Source organism: Hippichthys cyanospilos, chromosome 16 (genome assembly GCF_059441005.1).
Source record: "Hippichthys cyanospilos isolate Australia breed blue-spotted pipefish chromosome 16, RoL_Hcya_1.0, whole genome shotgun sequence".
NCBI classification, from domain to species: Eukaryota; Metazoa; Chordata; class Actinopteri; order Syngnathiformes; family Syngnathidae; genus Hippichthys; species Hippichthys cyanospilos.
Genome location: NC_142384.1, coordinates 3,092,070 through 3,114,162, shown reverse-complemented (window position 1 = coordinate 3,114,162; position 22,093 = coordinate 3,092,070). Strand labels below are relative to the sequence as shown.

Genomic DNA, 22,093 nt, shown 5'->3' with positions numbered 1-22,093 from the left:
AAGTATTCTGTTTTTTTTCGTGTCATATTTTATCCATTTGGTTACGCTCCTTCTAGTGCTGTAGTTTTAATTTGGAGTTTTTATCCAATTACCCCAGAGGTGGGCAATTCCAGGCCTCGGGGGCCAGTGTCCTGTATGTTTTCCCGTTTTCTCTCTCAAACACACCTGATTCAAATGATTAGGATTATTTTCAAGATCCAGCAGAGCTTGTTGATGAGCAAATGGTTTAAATCAGGTGTGTCAGGGAGAGAAAACTGGAAAACATGCAGGACGATTTACCCACCCTTGAATTACCCTGTATAACTTAATAGACAGCTGGAATAGCGAATCAAGTCATAAGATTGCCATCTGGAGGCCTCACGTTGAACGCGACATGAGTGGATGCACACTGGAGGAAGGCGGTGCGATGCTCAACAAGAAAGCTATGCGGTGTTGGTTTGCCTGATGGCTTTGGTGGCATAGCGTAGCTGTTAGCTAACCTGTCCCAACTTGGCCATATCGCTGACTGGGCTATCAGGGGCGTGAGCTAACCCTGACAAATAGTTCTGCTGGGTTTTTTTTTTTTTTTTTAAACAAACACTTTATTGCCAAATGAACAGTCACAATGTGAACAAGATGCAAACATACAGTAATATAGTTTTCTTGTTCACTGCAGCCCAAAACAACCCACCCCAAGCAACAAACAAACCTCAAACCAATATTATATAGAAACATACAGAATAGTGAGTCATGATGGAATGAATCAGGTGAAAAACTAATAAACAAATTACAACAAATAGATTAATAGAAATAATAGATAAAGGCATACATAAAGCAAAAGAAACTCTCAGACACAAGAAAGAAGGTTGGGAATGCCTTTTGTTTGCAAAGGATCGATTTGGTGTTTGGAGCTACACTGAATTTGCAAACTTCAGTTGTTTAACCAAGGCAGCAACGAGACACTGTCTGGACGGCTGGAGTGCAATATTGTACATCTCAGTGCCAAGAGTAAGAGAACTCCTCAATGTGCTATGGGGCTTTTAAAAAACTTTTGGGAACACCCGAATGGATACACTGGGAAAGAAAAATCGTGAGATATTGAAAAGACTGATCGATTGTGACCGCCGTTTGTTTCGGTGAGTGCAAGCCTTTTCTTTATTGATTTTTTTCATTTGTAGTATGTTTGCATTTTTTTGTTTCTTTCATATTCAATTAATAGTCAAGAAATAAAAAGTGTGCTGCTTATATTAAACTGCAATTTGTCATTTGGACTTCATTAAATTTTGTGGATATTTATTTTACATTATTATTACTTTTATAACAATAATAAGTTATGACAGCATCACATATAATGGCAAGTTTATTGACGTTTAATAGCCTTTGTAGCCCAGTAATGCGTAAGTGTGTGCATGGGGGCTATTTATGTGAGAGTCTGTACCCTGCCTTACGTTTTTTCACCTACGACGTGATCTGCGATGTTTTTCATCAACTCTTTACGGTATTTTTCCAGCTTTACGACAAAAACAACTGTTGTGACCCTAGGGGTTGGCTGTATTTGTTTTGTTTTGTCTCCATCCGGGCATTTTTAGGTAATTTCTCTTATTTTCTGGTCCTGTCAAACGCATCACTCAGATGATGGTCTGCTATTGGTTGGCATCACTGTCAAAATGGAGGCATGTTAGGAACTGGATTGCCTCAGAGTTTAAAATAACTATTTATTGTGCATTTTACTGTTTAATTCAAACTTGAATGGGTCAGCCATGGATCCCAAGATTGCAAGTGATGTGGAAGAGACAAGTAAGAAGATGATTTATATGGAAACGAAACTGGAGATAATCCAGAAATACGAAGAAGGCTAAAATAGCCTAGCCTAGAATAGATTATTCTCACTAGGGCATATGGCCTTAACAAGGTCGTCACATAAAGGTAAATCAATCCTTCCTAAAAAAAAAAAAAAAAAAAAGATGTTTTTTTTTTCTATATCAAAATAATGGATGTATTATGTTTGTGTTGATTATGTTAATCCTTTCTTTGAACCTTTGAGAATTGTTCATGAATTCGAACAATTTAGCACATTCGTGGTGAGCTAAGCTGCTATTGAATTGCAATAAGGGTTGGGCATCATGAACCGGGAGACGAGTGGGACCAGGAGTTCATTCCGGTTCTCCCGGAATTATTCAGGTTTTTAAATTCCTTTGCTAAATTTCAATTCCGCACGGAGGAAGCTCATAATTACAAAGACCGACAGTAAAGTGTGCTTGGGGACCGTTGCCCCTTATCTCGACCAACTGCTTCTCCCGGTTGGCCTCGCCTCCTGCTTCTCACCTTGTGACAGCATGGATATCGTGCAGGGCGTGGCTGAGACACTGGACATGCTTGAGTCTGTGTCCATGGATCTTAGCTGCATTGGCCAATGAGATGCTGCTGTGGCAGTGGTTACCTTTTGCGGGGTTGGTAATCTTGCCCAGGTCAGCCAGGCAGACTGCCATTGTCTCGCGGCAAAGTCAAGATTGGCTAAGTTGGCTACGTGTAATGGCAACATTAAGCCACAGTGTGAACAGACAAATCCATATACTTAAACCCTGTGGCAGTCCGTGTGTATCACACTTATGCCTTCAGTGATGTCCGACTTGAATAAATACCCCTCAGAAGCACACGTACAAATTACTGGGCTACATACTGCGCTATTTTCTGGAGGCTTTAAACGTCAATAAACCCGCATCAGTAATTAAAACTTATTATACGTGATACTGCCGAAACTTAAAGTAAAGAATAACAACCTAAAATGATTTGTCCAAAGATTTTTCCAATCATAAATAATTTTCTATTGACATGGATGCCAATGCTGAAAGTCATGTCTGTCCAATCTATTGCTCTTCTTCAGCCATTTAAAAAAAGCAAGTGGATTTAATATAAATACCCGCGGGTGTGGCTTCGCTGTACTCTACGCATATAATGCAGATCAGGTAAGCAACATGGTGTAGCTTGGTTGATGAACAGAAATATTTTAAAATATTTTTATTGAACTTCAATTTTTCAACGTTAAACACAGTTGATCAACATAGCACCGCTTCTCGTGCAGACTCCACTTAGGTCAAGTGAATATCCAATCACATGTCATGTTCATGTGACGCTTCTAGATGGCCACCTCATGACTCGGTTGGCTATTGCAACTATCTATTAACTATATGTGCCTGTTCACATATGTCAACACATTGCACAGAAGCCCCCAACTGTTGATAGTGAAGGCCTTGGCTGCAGGCAGATTTCATACAGCCATGGATGCCCATTAATTCCTGGAACACTCTCTTATCTATTGATATACAGTGATCCCTCCTACTTCACGGTCTCAGATATCGTGGTCTCAGTACTTCGCGGTTTTCATTTAAAAAAATGTACAAAATTGAAAAAAGCTAAAAAGTACATATACAGTACTGTATTAATCAAATAACGAAGTAATATTTGTTAATAACTATATTAAGAATTCTTCAAGCGTTAGAGTTTGTGATGTGTTTTTTTAATTTTATTTTGAAATGCATGCTTTTAATTTGCATGCATTTCCGTTTCCTGTATTACGTTTTCTGTGCGTCTTCGGCTCGTTACGGTGACGTAGTAAATGACAACGTAAACTCATATTTATAGTTTATTATCATTTATGTTGGTACGCACGCTACTGCCTATGTTTAGTAAGCGATGAGTGTTTATTCTGTTTATGTGTTCGTTTGTGTAGAGGTTGCACTTTATAGTTAGTAGTTGTTGTTAGTTGTTGCCAACCCGCTAATGTCGGCTAAAAATACAGTAAATTCATAGATTAAAGTTCAGCAAGTGTTTATATGTTAGTTGACTGACTTTAACGGTGTTTAGACTTGCGTACTCTCTCACTGGAGTCTTGGTGCAGATAACTTTAACGAATATACAATAATGTTAATAATGTTAATAAGGATAATGTAATGTTAAATAATAGGAGAAAGGAAATAAAATAAAATAAAAATAAAAAAAAATACAAAAAAAAAAGGATTGTTTATGTTTACTGCAGCTATATTGGGGCGTACATAGAAATCTAGGAACTGATACCCTACTTCGCAGGTTTCAGACTTCGCGGGGGGTTGACAGCCCCCATTAAACCGCGAAGTAGGGGGGATCACTGTATACAGTAGATAGATATGTTTAGATATGCAGTGGGCCCCCGTGTTACGAACTTAATCCGTTCAGCGGCTATGCTCGTAACTCGAATTGCTCATATGACGGGCAATCCAAACCTATGTTAATTAGTGAATGCGTGCAACGTGTGCAAAAACCTTAGGTAAAAACATCACAACTTTATACACATATTAAAAATTAGTAACATAATCTTCTGTACAGTTAAATTAAATAACATAAATATACAAAGGAAAACTGACATTTACCTTTGGGGTGACGTGACTTGAGCTGGTGGTGGGTGGAGACCGAGGGGAGCAGAGACGAACCCGCAGAATTTTTTTATTTATTTTCTTAAACAAGAACTTTTCTCAAACGAGAATATATCACCGGTGATTTCCTTAATCCATAATAGATTAGATTAGATTATTAATCCATAATAGAAGAAGCCTCTCCATTTTGTTGTTGTACTGTTGTTGTTGTTGAAGTCTTGCCCTTAGAAGATTGCCGAGCGGTTACGGCCATACTCACTAGCAAGGTTAACTATGCGTGCGCCTCCTTTGTATTTTTTTATTATCTCCTGCTTCGTTTCTATTGTCACCATCCTCTTACTTCTTCCTTTACCGCCACTTGCAATTTTAGAAGCCATGTCTAACAGATAAAGTTTGCAAAGTCTTCACAACATACAGACCAGCTGTGCCATCAAGCTAGATGAAGGAGTTCGGCCAATAGCATATCGGCATTTCTGTGATTGATGTGACGCCGGCCAATAGCATATCTGCATCCCTGTGACTGAGACCGTGGCTGTGACCTTAATCGACCAATAGCATATCGGCATCTCCGTGACTGAGACCGTGACTGTGACCTTAATCGACCAATAGCATATCGGCATCTCTGTGACTGAGACCGTGATTGTGACCTTAATCGACCAATAGCATAACGGCGTTTCCGTGACATGCGAGAATAGTTATTTTTGTTGATGCAGCAAAGCGGAAAAAAATTATGCGGACACACTGACCAGCATGTTGGATTGTTCGTATAACGAAAGGTTTGTGCGGGAGAGGGGGACAAAAAACGCAGCGGTCCACATTCATAAGATGAAAAATTCGTAAAACAGGGAGTTCGTAAACCGGGGGCCCATTGTATTTACTTGGTTTTAAAATTGAGATGATCATCATTCATATATTGATTGAACTATTTCCTTATCTTAAAAGTACCACTCCACAAGGTCATTAAGAGCCCACATTGGTTCATGTGAATTATGTCTGTCCTTTTTTGCCTTTTAGTTAAAATAAGATATGAGTTACACTCAGTCTAAATGGTGTAATTAGAAAAGAATTGACGAGTGGTCAGGCCAAAAGATAAGCATTATAAATGTTTAAATTTGATGAAGGGTTCACATTACACAAGTTAATTATGTCTGCAGTGGTGAAGAATCAGCTGATCAATAATGCATGACAGGTCACATGTCAAAGAGATATCGTTAAAACTATATTTCAGGAGAAAATTGTAAGGACTGAGCTCATCTCTCACAACAAATGCTGTTTTGTCAATTTGTAATAATGATTTCATTTTGCTCAGTTTAACACAAAAACTGTACAATATTTTGATGGGTTTCTGCTCTATAGGTACCAGTAAATGGTCTCAAAGAGTAGGCCGCATTTCACATAACATTGATGAACAAATAAATTTACGTACCTGTTTTCTCTCATTCATACAACTATGTCATACCACATTCATAGCTTACAAATAAGCATATTTTTAACTGTATGTAATCCTCAAACTTCTCTGAAAACTGCACTGGGGTAAGCGCTGGTTCAGGCTACAGTATATTTGAAGGAATAGTAACATAAAAAAATACTAGTACGTTTTTGAGTTTTGATGCTGGGTTGGGAAAATTACAATAAGTAAAACGTTAAGAGAATATATCAGGCAAACACACTACAGATAACTTCAGTTTGATATGAACGTGCACAATTCTGTTTTAAGAAAGTGCAGTATAAAAATTGGATTCAATGTTTTTTTTCAAATTTTGGATTATTTTGCCTGCATATAAATGTTTCTAACAGTTAACAAATGACAGGTGTATTTTTAAAAATGTTTGCAACATTTGCAAAAAGGTTGAGGCTGGTTTGAAAGCATAATCACCACCCTGAATCAGGGTTTGGTGGAGTTAAAAGTTTGTTTTTGTTTTGTTTTGTTTTGACATTATTTTTTAGTTGTTTTTTCTGTCAGTCATAAGGTTGGTTGCTTAGTTTTTGTTTGTTTTCATTATTTCAGATTTGTCTGTGCATGACTACTTGTAATTTGGTTTTTGTGCACCACCTTTTGGTCATTTGGCGACATCACACGCGTAAGTATCTTGTTCCGTCTGAGCGTTTTTCTCAGTCTAAAAAAGAAATAAACACTGTACCAGTCGATACTAACAAACAGAAAATGAAAGGTGATTTTTGAAAACCGGAACTATCACCACGAAGATGACATCCTGGTATTAATTGGGTAAGTTTTCCAAGACAGGGGTGAGCAGAGATGCAGTGGTTGCCAAAATGCATCAAAACAAGAAAAACACAAACCAAATGTTTTTGTTCAATGTTTTTTTCGTGTAGACGTAACTTTCCTTGGAATATTGTGAATATGTCAAGGTTAGTTTTGGGATGATTTATTTTGTACCCCTATAAATGGCGGCCTACAATGGAACTATGCATTGCCATGTGTGACTGAAACACAAAATTGAAGATGAGTCTTAAGAATTATCTTTTACCCTTCTAAGTCTTTGGAGAAAATGCTCGGTCTGACAACTGTATATTTTAGACTATATTTGCCTAGTCAGTTTTAGCAATCCAAACTGATTTTCAATGGGGTCAACATGCTTCTGTGATTGTCTCATGGGAATGGAATAACAGTGAGTGAACAGAAAGCAAACTTAATCTTGCCTTGTTGACCCCGGAATGAAGCACAGCAGGGATAAACCACAAAGAGTCTTCAGCAGTAACTAAGCAGAGGTGGGTGATTTAAATTTTTTTGCTGGTACGACATTCGTCAGAGCACCTCTCACTTTCCGACATCTTCGTTCAGTCAGTGTATTTTTTTCCCCAACCTTCCACCATCACTAGGGGCGAGATTTATGCTGGTCTACTTCTGTCTGCACACATACTAATTCCTGCTTTAGTTAATTTTCTGTTTTAGTACATAAATGCAAAGTTACAACCATTTCTGTGGTCACACTGTAATTGAAACATGACACAGTAATATAAGTGTAGCATTCAAAACTATGCCAGCAAATAAGTTTCACTTTAGGGTACAATACACTATCATGTTTTGTATTATTCCGCATCTGAGGGAATGCAGGAAACTAGAGTGCAATTGGTAATCAAGTCCACTGTTTGGCATTATCATGCTTTGCATGACACTGAAATGAAGATGTCAGTTCTCATTTTAACTGCCTGCCCTAAAACTATAGTAGACGGTTTCAACAAAGTTTTGCTGAGGTTGAATTTACTAAAAATAATAATAATGATAAAAATTAGAGAATTAAAAAAATTCCAATCTGCACCGATTGGTTACTTAAAGGAGTGACCGCTTTGCAGTGGAAACAGATCCCAGAATGCTCTTTTTTAGCATGAAACCTGAAACCCGGACTAAGAAAAGGAGCAACTACAAATAAATCTCCAGACCAATGTCTCATTGAAAGTAGACTGATTGCAGTATGAACAATCAAGGTGCAGCAAAATACCTGAAAAACATCTGAGTCAGTTGAAATAAATTGTAATAAGACAAAAGAGTTGTATCAGGCTGATGGAGGCATGAAGACATGACAGACGTTTGACACAATGTCCTTCCCGACGATCAAAATGACAAATGAAAATTGCACTTTCCAACATTTATAATGCATCAATTAAACTGACGAACAGTCCATCAGTGCTGACGAAGTACCCAATTCTGTAACTGTAATGTATATGAGCAACTTGAGGTTTATACTTACTCTGGAGAACTCCACTTACGTGGAACCCCTTTGGCATCCTCAGCAGGTACTTCAGGGTCACAGGTGTCTTGCTGCTTGCCTGACCATCTGTCCAGGGAAATGCACCAAAGGCTTTTCCCACAATTAAAATTAAAGACTTACCAAGACATTCCGCAAATTCCCAGGAAGTTATGAGTCTTGCTTTTTAGTTTTTAACTTCCCTATTTACTACAGCTTCTTGCCCCGCCTACTTCCCTAAGCCAGCTAAGATAGGCACCAGCAAGCCTGTGACCCTTGTGAGAATAAGTGGCTCTAGAAAATGGATGGATGGACTACAACCTCTAAGACTACTATTAGTACTTTTTTGTCACCTCTTCCCTCCTTTTATTGCTCTTTTTTTTAATATCAGTGACACAATTTTGAGATTATGGAAACTAAAGAGGCAAATGTACTGTCAAACAACAAATCCCATTACAAGCCCAAATCCAAGTACTTTGATGCTTTTTGGAATCAGGACAAATTAGAAATTGGTTTCAATATTCCAATAAATACTTATTCTTTCCCTTCATTAAAAACACACACACAAATTGCTTCACAGAATTAAAAACATTGTACAGGAAAAAAAAACAAAAAACAAAACTTGGACTTGGGCTTGGACGTTTGGACCAGTGGACTTGGGCTTGGACATTTGGACCAGTGTACAAGGGGATACAGTTAATGTGTGCAAGCTTCCGGTTGGTCGTATGACCTTCAGATTCACTTAAATTTAAAAAAAAATAAACAAAAAAAAAAACTTTGTACTGTCCCTTAAGTTAAACTAGTTAAGAGGTAAGCGTGTGATAGTGAATGTATTTATGGGCATTCCCCTGGATGTATGTAGACCAGATGTCACATTTGTGCATGCGTGTCTTAGCCCAATTATGTGTTTGGGCTTTTGATAATTTGTTTTGTGAAGTGGTAAATTATTTCAGACTTGTTCATTTGTTTTGCACTTCAAGAGCCATTGTAGGAGTTGGCCCAAGTAAACAACGGTTTATTTATTAGTTTGAAATGTCCGTGTGGAACATGACAAAGTAGCAAAAATGTGTGTTTGAGAGCACATGGCAGAACAATCAGGTAAACCTTCGCCAATGCAAGTGGGTTTTCTGTAAAGGGACAGATCCTTTAAAAGGTCCTGAAGTGTTTTCTGTTACCGTCAATGTCTAACCAGCAGGAGGTAGTATTGTTCAACTCTCCTTATCATAGAATCTGGAGTAGAACACAGTTGTCGAATTATCTACTTTGGAAGTAACTATGCTGCACGTTTTAATTTTTTCCCTGCGTCAACACACCGATTTAAATGATCAGGATGGTTATCAGGCTCCAACAGAGCTTGCCGATGAACGTATCATTGGAATCCATTGTGTTGGAAGAATGAAACAGTGTACACATACAGGATCAAGCAGTTAGACACCTGTGGTTGCTACCCTATTTTACATTTCAGCAGTACAAGCATTCGCATAGCTTGTTTAACAGCGCATATGTTTATAAATTGAAATCAAGAAAATGAAAATGTGAATGCACACCTGCAAAAACTGGACGTATAGGTTTTTGCCTTTTCTCGTCATTGACATAATTACCTGTTTATTGGCCAGACAGCACTCTAAAAAAGCTATTAAAGATCAAAATTATTACTGATTAGATAGACAGTTTAGCAAATCTGTCTCACAGTTCAGAGCTTCCCGAGTTCAAATCCAGATTACACTGGGCTTCCTGTGTGGAGTTAGCATTTTCTCCCCAGGCACTCCGGTCTCGTCCCACATACCAAAAACATGTCTAGTAGTTGTATTGAACACTCCAAATTGTCCTTAGGTGTTATTGTGAGTTTGAATCGTTGTTTGTTTCTGTGTACGCTGCAATTGGCTGGCAACCAGTCCAAGGTGTCCCACGCCCACTGCCTGAAGACGGCTGGGATAAGCACCAGCAAGCCACCAGCATTATTATTATGTTGACATTTGTATCGCCAAAGGTGTTTTTACTGTGTAAGAGAAGGTATTTGTATTTGTTTTGTATGTGTATATCACCGCTAGTTGGAGTAATGCTTTACAAAAGTACTGTAATTACTCTATTGCATTACTTTTTTGCTGTAATGCGGTAGTATCATACATTACATACAAGAAAATAGTAATATTTTACTTGTACAAATGATACAAATGATAAAAATGTAACTGTTTCTGCCTAAAGCATAAACAATGCATTACTCTGCTGTGAAGCTGAGTAAGAAAGGAATTAAAATTTAAAAAAAAGATTTTGTATTTTGTCATGTCTTTAACGGTTTACAATATACAGTATATTAAATGATTTGTACTGTTTTATGCTGCGTGCACACCTAACGCGAACGAGGAGAAAAAGCGGGGAGTTTTGTATTGTAGTCCAATGGCGCATTCGCGGACCCGAATGGAGCGACGCGAAAGGCCGCGCGATGTCATGCAAACGAAATTTCACCCTTCGCGTGAAGTTAAAAATTTTCAACTTTTTTCGCTTTTGTGTCGCAACAGGCGATCTACTTCGGGAACATTCAACTCAAAATGACATTCAACGTCATTTAGCACGGTATCGGCCCTTGATTGCGACATTGAACCTTTTTTTTTTTGGCAGACAAAAAAGTGGACAAAAAGTACAACAGCGACAGAAAGCCCCGCGTAGCAACGCAAATTTTCATGTTTGGTGTGCACGCAGCATTAAAACTATGGAGTAAGATCGCTGTCAAAAAGTCATATCCGTGTTCTCAAATAGACATGTGAGTGTTTTCAGATTTGTATCCGTGTTTTCAGATTTGTTTTCGTGTTTTCAGATTTGTATCCGTGTTTTCAGATTTGTATTTGTGTTTCAGATTTGTATCCGTGCTTTACCACTCGTATGAGTACGACTCTCGCGAGACACGTACGTGAATCTTCTTTCGCATGCATGGATCTATGGCGTAAGATGGCTGTCAAAAAGACATATCCGTGTTTTCAAATTTGTATTCGTGTTTTCAAATTGAATTCGTATTTTCAGATTTGGATCCGTGTTTTCCGATTTGTTTTCGTGTTTTCAAATCTGTATCCGTGTTTTACCACTCATATGAGTACGACTCTCGCGAGACACGTGCGAGAATCTCTTTTGGATGCACGAATCGTCCTTTGCACGCATGGATCTGTAGTGTAAGATAACTGTCAAAAATCATCTCAAATCCGCGTTTCAGGCAATGTTAGTCGATCGAGTCACTCGCGCCGCAGAAAACAGTGCAATCCGCAATTTCAAAGTTAATAATGAAATTCAAGTTCAAACAATTAGATTAGATTTGAGACAGACGTTTCAAAGATTCTTTCGATGGGGCTAACGTTAGCAGCTAGCCCACGTCATCATAATTGTGTTTAATGTAAGTTTACCATGAGTTTTTGTATGCTTCATCTTGATACACATTGACCACACTTATTTAGTTGGATTAGATTATTATTAACAACAATTTTATACTGAAAATTTGTGTTAGCTTTCCTTATCGTTATTGCTAATAGGGACAGGGATAACGCTAACAAGGTTTTAAAAATGGTAGCGAATACACTGTGGAAAGCAGGAGCATATCTTCTACGTACGACATACTCAGCCACGAGTCTCCTAACCTCTTGAGGTCAAAATGGCATCCCTGAGCAAAAGAACCTGTCACAGCCCACCAGTCCAGTCACCTAGTTCTCGACCTCACCACACCTGCTTGCCTCCTCTGCCAATCAGCCTAATCACCACAGCTGCAGCTCATCCCCTATTCAGTATTTAAACCGGTCTCACCCTCCAGCACTCACCAGATTGTCTTGCCCTTATGCCAAGCCTTCCAGCACTCTTCTCTGCCAGTCGACACATGTACGCAGACTGTCCTTGACCTCCCGCCTGCCTTTTTCCCCCCATCTGTCCACACGTGCATCGACCTAGCCAGTTTCTGACCTCCCGCCTGCCTTCCGTCCCCGTCTGCCTGCCTGCCGCCCACATCTGCCTGCATGCCGCCCACGTCTGCCTGCCCGTGCCTCAACTATTCTTGCTCGTGCCTCAACCAGGCATCGATTCGGTGATCCCGAACCACCACCAAAGTTTCCATACTGTCTTCATCCTGCCACACTGCTGTCTTCTGCTGAGCAATAAACAAACCTTATCAGCGTACGTGCTCTTGGATCCTCTCCCCACTCGTGATACGCCCACTCTCAATCCACCGTGTGCTTTGACTTGACCTTGACTTTGACTTTCTTTTCGCTAACGAAACGTTACTGTGGCTTTGCTCTAAATGCTTTGTCAAATTGGTGGCCGGCATTTTAAGTGTCTCGCACAAAGTGCACCTAATAATTATATTTTCTTGTCTTTATCACTGACAAAAGTAATGGGCGTATGTCCATCTTCTGGACGTATTGTCCATATTCAGCTTGTTGACTGCTGCTGCAGCACTCATCTTTGCTGCAGTAGATACTAACAACAAGAAGGAAACATTTTTGCCCCGGACTTTTATCCTCTGATCTCGCAGTGTTTTTGGCAAAGTTTGGAGAAAAAACCCATCACTTTCAGGTTAGAAATGCATTGTAATGCATTGTGTTATTCTCATTTGTACCTAGTAAAATATAACGTTTTGTGTGTGTGTGTGTAATGCATTACATTTCTTAGGAATACTCCAAACACCTTGATATGATGAGTTTTGAGTAAAGCATTTAATTTCAGGAGCATAAATTGACAGATAATAAATTCACAGCCAGAATAAATGAACAGCTAAGTCAAATAAGCAATTTAGTCAAATTCAGTGTAAGGTACACTACACCTCTGTTAAGGGCTCACAAACAATGTGAATCAATGGGTGTGCTCAAAAAAAGTTAAAACAATATTTTAAAAAAAATGTCTAAATTTAATAAGGGTAAACTTGTGACATGTACATGTTATATACAGTTCACAGTATAAGTGATTTTATTTATGTAGTTAGGATTGTATATGAATTATATAGAATGTGTTAGGTTCACTGAAATAAACTATCAAACATAGGGAGAATAAAAATTAAAGTATTGATTTCGATTGTGAACTGCTATTTAACTAACAGCTATCTATCCACCCATCCATTTTCTACAAATATGTTGGGACTAAACATGCAGGCATGTTCGGTCTGTTAAAGAGAGGATGTTGCTGTTGGCAGAAGATTACAAAAAAATTAAATAACTAAAAAAAAAAAGATAAACTTCATATACCATCTTTTTGCATAAAGATCTGATGTTGTTACCTGCGGCGTATAGACCAGTGCGGCTTATCCTTGACAAAAATCCTTTTTTTGCTCATATTTTGCTGCTGCGGCTTATATACTAGTGCATCTCATAGTCCGGAAAATACGGTATATATTTGTGATGCTGTATGTGAGGTTTTCCTTTAGTTGAAAAACAGCCCCTTCATAGCCACAGTTGAGGTTGATGAAGGAAGAACAAAATGCTGTCTATTTACTAACCAGTTCAAAACTGAATCTTTAATACACCATTTCTTTCTTTGTCAAAGACAATCTCACAACTGTTGTTAATTTGTTCACATTAAAATGTGAACAAGTCGATTAAAAAAAAGCTGTGGTACAGACTTTGTAGTCGGAGACGTTCAAGACTTTTTAATATATATTTTTTTTCCTATTTGGTAAAACATACTGCCAAGTACATTTCCCTTCACTCATGTCCATTTGCTTCTCAGTCCGCAAAGGTGAACAATGTCAATGTAGACACATTATAATACCATGCAAAAATCACATAAGGACACTCTGGGACGTGAACAGTTCAAATACACAGAGGAGACATCTAAATCACAGCTGGGTGCACGGCTAGCATTTGGTCAAAAATCATACTAACATTAATCACGATTATAAAATAAAATTTTATTAGATTGAAACTTAGATCATTGTGCGGACGTAATTGTTGAGGCTAACCTCTGTCTTCGCTAATGCTACTAAACATCTTTTTAAAAGGAAGGAGGGAAGTATTCTTGCATTTTGTTTGGACTGTTAATTTGTCACTCTGTTCGAATTGGACCTCATACTTGTCCTGCATGGCCTGTCTATGAAATGTTTTCTTGTGATTGCTTTTAAACATTACCCCTTTAAGAGTACACTTTAACCCCACTGTAAGACATCATAACAAAATATCAGTTGTGTTATTTACACCCACAGCAACCACTTTCAATAAACTGTCTTCAGAAAATTCTTGATTGCCAAATCAGATAATTTCCTCCTTGGAAAAGGTTGAAAAGGCGTGTCGTTAAGACCTTCAGAAGCTTTTCTTTCTTCCTCCACAAATTCCTTCAGTTCCTTCTTTTTTTGATTTGTTATTCCTCAGTATCAGACTCCAATTTATGTTCCTGAAAGACAAAAATAAACATTGCTATACAAATCTCATAAATAAAATAAAATTGAATTTAAATAAATTGAAATTAAATATAATTGCGTACACATATGAACTCTTTCATTGTCATGGATGAGAATTTTCATCATGTAAGATACTTCGGTTGTATTTCAGTGACAAGAATCCTTATCCACTTGTTTTTTAAAAAAAAATTTAATGAATGGAAAAGATGACACTCGCGGCCAGCGCACTTCTTAATGTTATGTCAGTTGAACATTGTTGTAATGTAGTTAAATACATACGCACACTGTTAAAAAAAAAACATTTTCACTTTTTTTCCATGTTTTATTTAAGGTAAGGACTGTTTAGACTGTTTCATATGCCACTAAAAAACCTTTTGTGTCACTGTTTGTGCAGAGTACATAGCTTTACAAAAAAAAGCTATTTTTTTTCTTTTGCCAAAATAGCTTGGTGTCACTCAAACGACCAACTTTCATACAGGGATTACTAAAGAACGGAATAACGTAGAATAACGTATTTTTTTTTAAGTAAAGAATGGAATCCAGTCTTTCAGATGGTACCATTTTGACATTTTGTGTGGAGTTTGTATGCTCTCTTGTGCCCCTATTTGGGTTCTCTCAGGCTTCCGCCCACACTGAAATAACATGCAAAGCAGGTAAATTGGACATATTAAATTGTCCTGAGGTGTGATTGGGTGCGTGAATGGTTGTTTGTCTCTGTGTGCCCTGCAATTGGCTGGAAACCATTTCAGGGTGTCCCCTGGTAACCTGCCTACTGCCTGAAGTCAGGTGGGATTGGCACCAGCAAGCCTGCGACCCTTGTGTGAGGGTAAGCGGCTCTACAAAATGGAGGGACATATTAACTATAAATCACTATGCAATAAACACTCTCCAAAAACACAATGCCCCATATTTTCAAAGTGGGCTCATATGGCCACAATTACCACTATTAAAGAAAAGTAAATAAAGTAAAGTAAACTTAAAAGTCTATCCTTTTTTAAAATAACTTTGAAAATAAATAATAATAATTAAATAAATAAATAACTTTAAATAAAATTTTAATAAATTAATCGTCAACAAATGTTACATACATTTTTTACAGCGTTTGCACAGGTTACGGGTTAGTCTAAAACAGAGAAAAAAATACCAAGGGACTAAAATTGAAGGGACTAAAATGTTGCCAATCATTCTATTGAAATTACACGTCACACACCGCATGGCAAAAACACAGCCCTTTCCTCTGGGATGATCTGTGCTCCTCCTGACATTGTCCCCCTCCCCCACCCCCCAGGGGTCCGACCCACTATTTGAGAACGACTGCTGCAGCAAAAGTTGCATGCTAAACTAGTGATGCATTTGTTGTAATGACTACTTTTGCTGCTTCTACTTTTTCCTCTATTTTATTTGGCGCTTGCCAAATACTTTTGGTGCATTACCAACACCTTGTCAGTTTGTTCTAGACTGTGTTTTATGGTCATGCATGCTACCTAAAAACTGTGACGGTGGTGTTAGTTGAATAAGTAAACAAATGAATTAAATTGTATATAAACATTGGTTCATAATAGTATCCATGTTGGATGCACGGCGCTGGCGCTATATGATCTCTCTGTTTTAATGGTTTCCCGCTGTCAAAAGAATTGTATAAATAGTGATTATACATTTGCTACAATATCTTTAACAGCTTGCAATGAAGAAAAGCTTTGCCGTAAGAATGGATGCACTGCTCGCAATGAAATCGTGTTTGCTATGAGAAGGTTGCTGTCATGGGAAGGACAGCCTTGAACATCCTGCTCAAGCTTAACTGCAGACAGATGTCACTTCATCTGTTGTCTACAAAATATCTAGCAGAATGTCTTGACACACAGAATGCCTTGCCACACATGCACTAATCATACACACACAAACACACACACACACACACACCTACACAAATGCACACACACAAACACACACAAGGATAAATACACTGTGTTCCTGACATGTTTTTTTTTTTCCTTCTTTCTAGAGCAGGAACTTTTATGCAATTAGAGACTTGTGAATCAGATAAAAAGAGAGGGTTAGGAAACGCTGCTTAAGAGCGTGGTAGAATTGTATTTGTGCAGTCCTTCTCCATTCTTCCCATGCATGAGCTGAAAAAGAATGCCTTTTCTCCAACCTGAAACCAGCTATCAGTCGACTGAAACAAAATTACAAATCCCTTTTCTGAATTATATTTTGAATGATATTTTATCAAAACAAATTGAAAAAGCGGTATACATTAGAACATAGTGGCGGATATGCCAACAAATGTTTCTCCAAAAGCTCCTTTGTTGTTATTGTGAACAGCTGTGTGTGTCATGATTTAGTCAGTTCTGATCTTGTCTGCATTGTGATTCATGTAAAAGTTATTTCTTCTATTTCTTACTCTAAAAGTACTCAGACATTTTTAGTTTGATTAAAGAGTTTAAATTGCATGTATGTAGGTGTGATTGTTAGTTTTGTCAGTGCAGGCTGTGACCATGGCTGCTGCTCCCTACACAGTGCTTAAGACACTATCATCCATCAGGGGTGGCACCACAGTTTGTCACCAAGTGTGCAATTAAGAGCACAAGTCACGTGTGAACGCTCAGATATGCACCCGACATGTTCAAATATCTTGTCATGTCGTTCAAATATCCAACTGCACTACCTGTGACTTACTGGTAATCTTTCAATTCACCATGGCAAAATGGTAAATGGAAAATGGACTTTCATTTATATAGCGCTTTTCTACCTTGGCTACTCAATGCGCTAGTCATTTACCTACTGATGACGCAGCATCAGGAGCAATTAGGGGTTCAATGTCTTAATCAAGAACACTTCGACATGGTCTCGATGGCTGGGGGATCGAGCCCACAGCCTCTCGGCTGAGAGACGACCACTCTACCACTGAGCCATGACGCCCCTATAATTGCAGAACCATAACTAGAAGGTTATTATTTGTATGAGTGTAGAACTTACCTGTTAGAGCGGTTCAGGGTAGGTCTGTCTCGCATCATAGGTCATGTCAGGCATATAGGACTCATGAAGATCAGGGTCTAACGGCAGAGTGTCCAGAGGCAGCTCAGCATAACCATAGGGAGGATAAGGGCCCTCTAACTCTAAAACGGTAAGATAGAAAACACTCATGTATTTCCCTCCTAAAAAAATGGACTCAATTGTAAGGTGGTCTGATAAATTTCAGTGTGTTATCCACCTAAATGAGATGCTGCACCAAACAGTCCTAATTTTCCTGTCAGGAGGGGAAAAAAAAACAAACATCGACAACAGGAAAGAGGCAGAAATTATTCATCGGAATGATCTAAGTTAGATACCATCTGCCTTTAAAGGTTAGAATGTTTTTGTATACAATAATCCCTCATTTATCGCGGGGGTTACGTTCCAAAAATAACGCATGCAAAGTGAAATCCGTGAAGTAGTCAGCTTTTTTTTTTTTTTAATTATTTTAGAATGCAATACTGAACTATAGAATAAAACCAAAAATCAAAACCAGTTTTAAAGCCCAAAATTAGTAATTAAATAATAAGTAATTAGTAACAGGTAATTAGTAAATATAGGAATACAAGATTGGAAACATTGTCACTGGCATATTTCACAGTCCCAACTGTGCCTCTTTGTCCTGAGTCCGCACATTGTTATGGGTAGTTGTTGGCGCACTTTCTTTTTCTGAGCAAGAAGATTTTTATAAACAGATATGCCCAGACATCAAATTAAAGTGAAGCATCTTATATCATAACAATACACTTGTAATTTCAATTTTTTACCAAAGAAATCTTGGTAAAAGTCCAATTTCCAAAGCTGCGCATTTCTCTGTGGCTGTCTGTGTGCCTACATAGTGTGTGCGTTTGCTCTCGGCACGCCTACAAGTCCCGTGATCGTCTCCCAGCGACCAAGCTGCCAATCAATGTGTTTACTAGCATGTTGGTAACGTGTGAGCATGTGCGGAGCTGAGCACACACAGTGGTTAAAGAAGAGACACAGGAGAGACAAAAGCAAGCTTTTGGATCCTCTTGCCTTTTGTAATAAATTGACAAGTGAAAAACCACTACAGTACAGTGTCAATATTTTATTTCTAGACAACAGTAAAGCCCTTGAACCTATCAGATTCAGAGCACAATGCACTGTAAAAAATAGCCACACTGTAAAAAATCCGTGAAGCAGCGAACCTGTGAAAGATGAACCGCGATACAGCGAGGGATTACTGTATTCGATTTTACGCAATATTTGTATTATTTGGGTCCCATCTGGGGTGCCACATGTCTGATCTGCACTTACTGTAGGTCTATTAATTATCTTAAGGACAACTAACATTCCTGACTGACTCCCCGTCTAAGACTTAAGACACCCCGTGAGTCTCGTGGCTGTAACGCTCACAAATGAGGTGACGGACGTCTGCTTAAATCGGTGTCGAATAGTATTTGTCCTGGTGCTCACAGCCTTAACTCTGAGACGCCTGCCCGTCTAAAGTTATCCGGCAACCTCATTGAGTAACCTTTGAGATGAGATCGAAAGTTAACCACGCTACTTTAGTAACTGCTCCTATTTTGACGATCATTGCACCTGGAATAACCAGGATAAAGTTTAACAGTCTTATACGACCGCTTGGGCATGTTCGATTGGAGACAACCAATATTGAGTAACTATTCTTTACTTGGATATGGCAGCACTGATGACTATGGCGTAGTTATGCATTCACTTAAAGAAGACTAGGAAGACTCTAATTAAAGTTTAAGTGACAATGACTGGGAAGAAAGCAAAATGAAGCATAAGATATTTCAACAGCTTCGTGGTTGGGCGGTACCACTCAGTATCAATTTGCCATATATCTTAATCACTCATTTAAATTCCAATAAATGATCAACATGATCAATATAACATTGTAAATGAATATGATAAGAGTAAAATAAAAGAATATTGAAAAGTAACAATAGGTGGGAAAGCTTCTAAGCAATCGGTTTTGCATCTAAGGTAAAATCTCAACGTTATCCATTTCTGGTTTTTATGTTGTCCTAATTAATGACATTATTAGGTTGTCGATCGGATGGAATACATTTAGGTGGCTCTTACCAAGTAGTTGCAAAATTCTCTGAAACTAATAACGTCACAAAAGAATTTAAACGTATCTAATCGGTAAGGTGAAGTCAGCATCCTCTATCTCGGCATGATCTGCCAGACCTTAAAGGGACACTGTGTGAGACCTGACTTGTCAGCGTCTTCACACTTCACCACTTGGCAAGGGGATCGGAGCCCGCCGTCTTTGCACTCCAATCTGTTTATAGTAATGTGTTGCTCCAAACTTTTAATTACACATGAACTTTGAGCAATACCAGGAAACTAAGGTCACGACCTGTCCAGATGTTCTCTTGTCCTTATATGCGTACTTTAGATACTTTCCCATAGCAAGGCATTTCTTTAGTTTTACACCTGTTCCAACCATGTTCTAACTGCAAATTCAGTTCTCAGAATGAAAACTCACAACCAGCTGATTCCGGCTTTGATTTTTTTCAGCTGACTTTCTGGCGAAGTCTTTATTTGCATACTGGAGAAACTTCCCCATTGCGAAGCAGTTTTTAGTTTTTAGATGTTCTAACAATGCAAATTCAAATCTCAGAAATTGTTGGCACATCCTTAACTCTCTAAAATAAAAAATAAAAATAAAAAAAGAATTAAAAAAAAAAAGCAATAAGCTATAGCATGTCCTAGGTGCATATTTGTTAGTCTAAATTTGAACATAGACTTCTTATGATTAATTTTCACATAATGTTTGCAGTTACTGAATATATCTTTAGCATGAATATAAAGTAAATATTGTAAAAAGCAAGCATTGATCCTGTGGATTTGCAGTGCACCTTGCACCTTTTGCACCTTTTCTTTGTTCCATTTTTCCTCATTAGTTTTTAACTTCAATTATTTCAACACTAAGTTGCCTTCAGAGCTGGTGAAACATCATTTATCAATCAAGTCTGGTTACTCAAGTCAGTCAAGGCCAAGTGTGACTGGTATCTTAAGCCAATTTAAGATCATTACTTCACTCTAGGCATGGCAGACATTTCCAGCGCTGTACCATCCCTCCCCGTCCATTACCATGTGCCTATGCTAGCCACACCATCGAACAACCAGTGTAGCCCTTGTAGCCCTGACAGAAGGCAAAGTGGGCTACCTTTTTGCATTGTTCTAAAAATGATGCCTGTCAAAATTTCAGCCGAAGCGGGACAAGAAGAAAAATAAAGTTGTAGATATTCACTCACCATCAGCCAAGTATGACGATTCCAGAGGGACTGTGTGGGCCTTGAGAAAACACAAAAAGAAATGTTACAATTTTCAAATGGCACTACATATAGTAGTGTCAAAAGCCTCTCTTTTGTGCCGTCGGTGCTTCACATTTTTGTGGAGAAATGCACTGTGAAGCTTTCCTGCATGCCAAACAGACAAGGTGACTGTAATGTAACAGATACCACGTGCAGTCCTCCAACATCCACCTAGAGTAGAGCCGGTAGCTGACCAAACATTTGATGACAAAAGCAGTCTAAGTAACAACCTTTCAAACACTTTCTATCATCATCCTATACTTTTGCCGCACCTTCAGTTGAAAATTCAATCAGCTCAAGGGCACTCCTACAAGAAATGTGATTGGCTTCTGGCTCCTGCCCTCTTTGTGCCTCTTTGGTCTATGCTATACCGGGAACCGATGCAACCATATTTGGAACTGATTTTGGAAAGAATGACTCCAGAGGTTGAAAGCATTCAAACAATGTGATGTATGTGTCTCTTACAGTAGTGTGTTGTGTTTTGTTTTGGTTTTTGTTGTTGTTGTTATAAGCTTGACTACATTATTAAGCTAATTGGGTGTTTGAAGGCAAGGCTGTAAAGTAGATTAATACAGTGAGTATTCCCAAATACAGACCTCTGTCAAACGAAAATACCCGAACCCGGGAAAAATAAACGTATGCATTAAATTGTCTACGACTATATTACATTAACGATTGATCCCTTGCAACGGAACGTGCAATATCCGGAAAATGGAAGCTATTCGGAGGACCGCATCAGCGCAAACACAGGAAGTTCCCGCTCGATATAATGGAAACGTGTCCGCTCCGATTTCAATGTAATATCATCAGATCCAAAACGGCGACATGTAAGTGACTCTTTATTGTTATGACTTTGGCTGCAATTATGTAAGATTTGAATGTTATTTATCTATTCTACGTCCTGTGGATCATGGCGTCCATCAGAAAAAGAAGGGTAATGAACATGGAAGAGTGACCAGGAAATGCATCTTGTATTCGAAGCAAGATACAAAGTAAAAAACATTCAAGAGACGCTAAAAGTCGCAAAGTCTCAAACCTACGGGACTTTGAAATGCAAGGAATCCATTATTGGTTAGTATTCTGGCAATTAACCTTCTCAGAGGAATTTGATTGTTGATTGATGCACAGGAATCACCAGACATCAATGGTGATCAACGGGACAATTACTTGCAGTTAGCAACACAACTGTATGCTACGCAGGAAAACATTTTCATAAAGCAAGAAATTAAGCCAATAGAACAATTCAAAATAGATTAATTTTTCCCAAGACTTGAAAATAAAGTACAGTATACAACACTAGTTCGCGCAGGACAT

At 38.4% G+C, this 22,093-nt stretch overlaps 1 protein-coding gene across 3 annotated transcripts in view; it reads right to left on the bottom strand.

Annotated features, from left to right (window-relative positions):
• Positions 1–12,761: 12,761 nt before the first annotated feature.
• Positions 12,762–22,093, bottom strand: part of LOC148410179 (junction plakoglobin a-like) — a 140,005-nt gene continuing 130,673 nt past the window's right edge. For 2 of the 3 annotated variants that reach the window (XM_088437950.1, XM_088437951.1), the window contains exons 15-18: positions 20,720–20,759; positions 17,668–17,703; positions 17,433–17,572; positions 12,762–14,449 (exon numbers count right to left, since the gene is read on the bottom strand). In XM_088437950.1, the coding sequence (XP_088294076.1) occupies positions 17,436–17,572; positions 17,668–17,703; positions 20,720–20,759 (213 nt within the window). In that variant the 3' untranslated portion in view covers positions 12,762–14,449; positions 17,433–17,435. The remainder of the gene's footprint in view (positions 14,450–17,432; positions 17,573–17,667; positions 17,704–20,719; positions 20,760–22,093) is intronic. The other variant, XM_088437952.1, reaches the window with a different exon arrangement.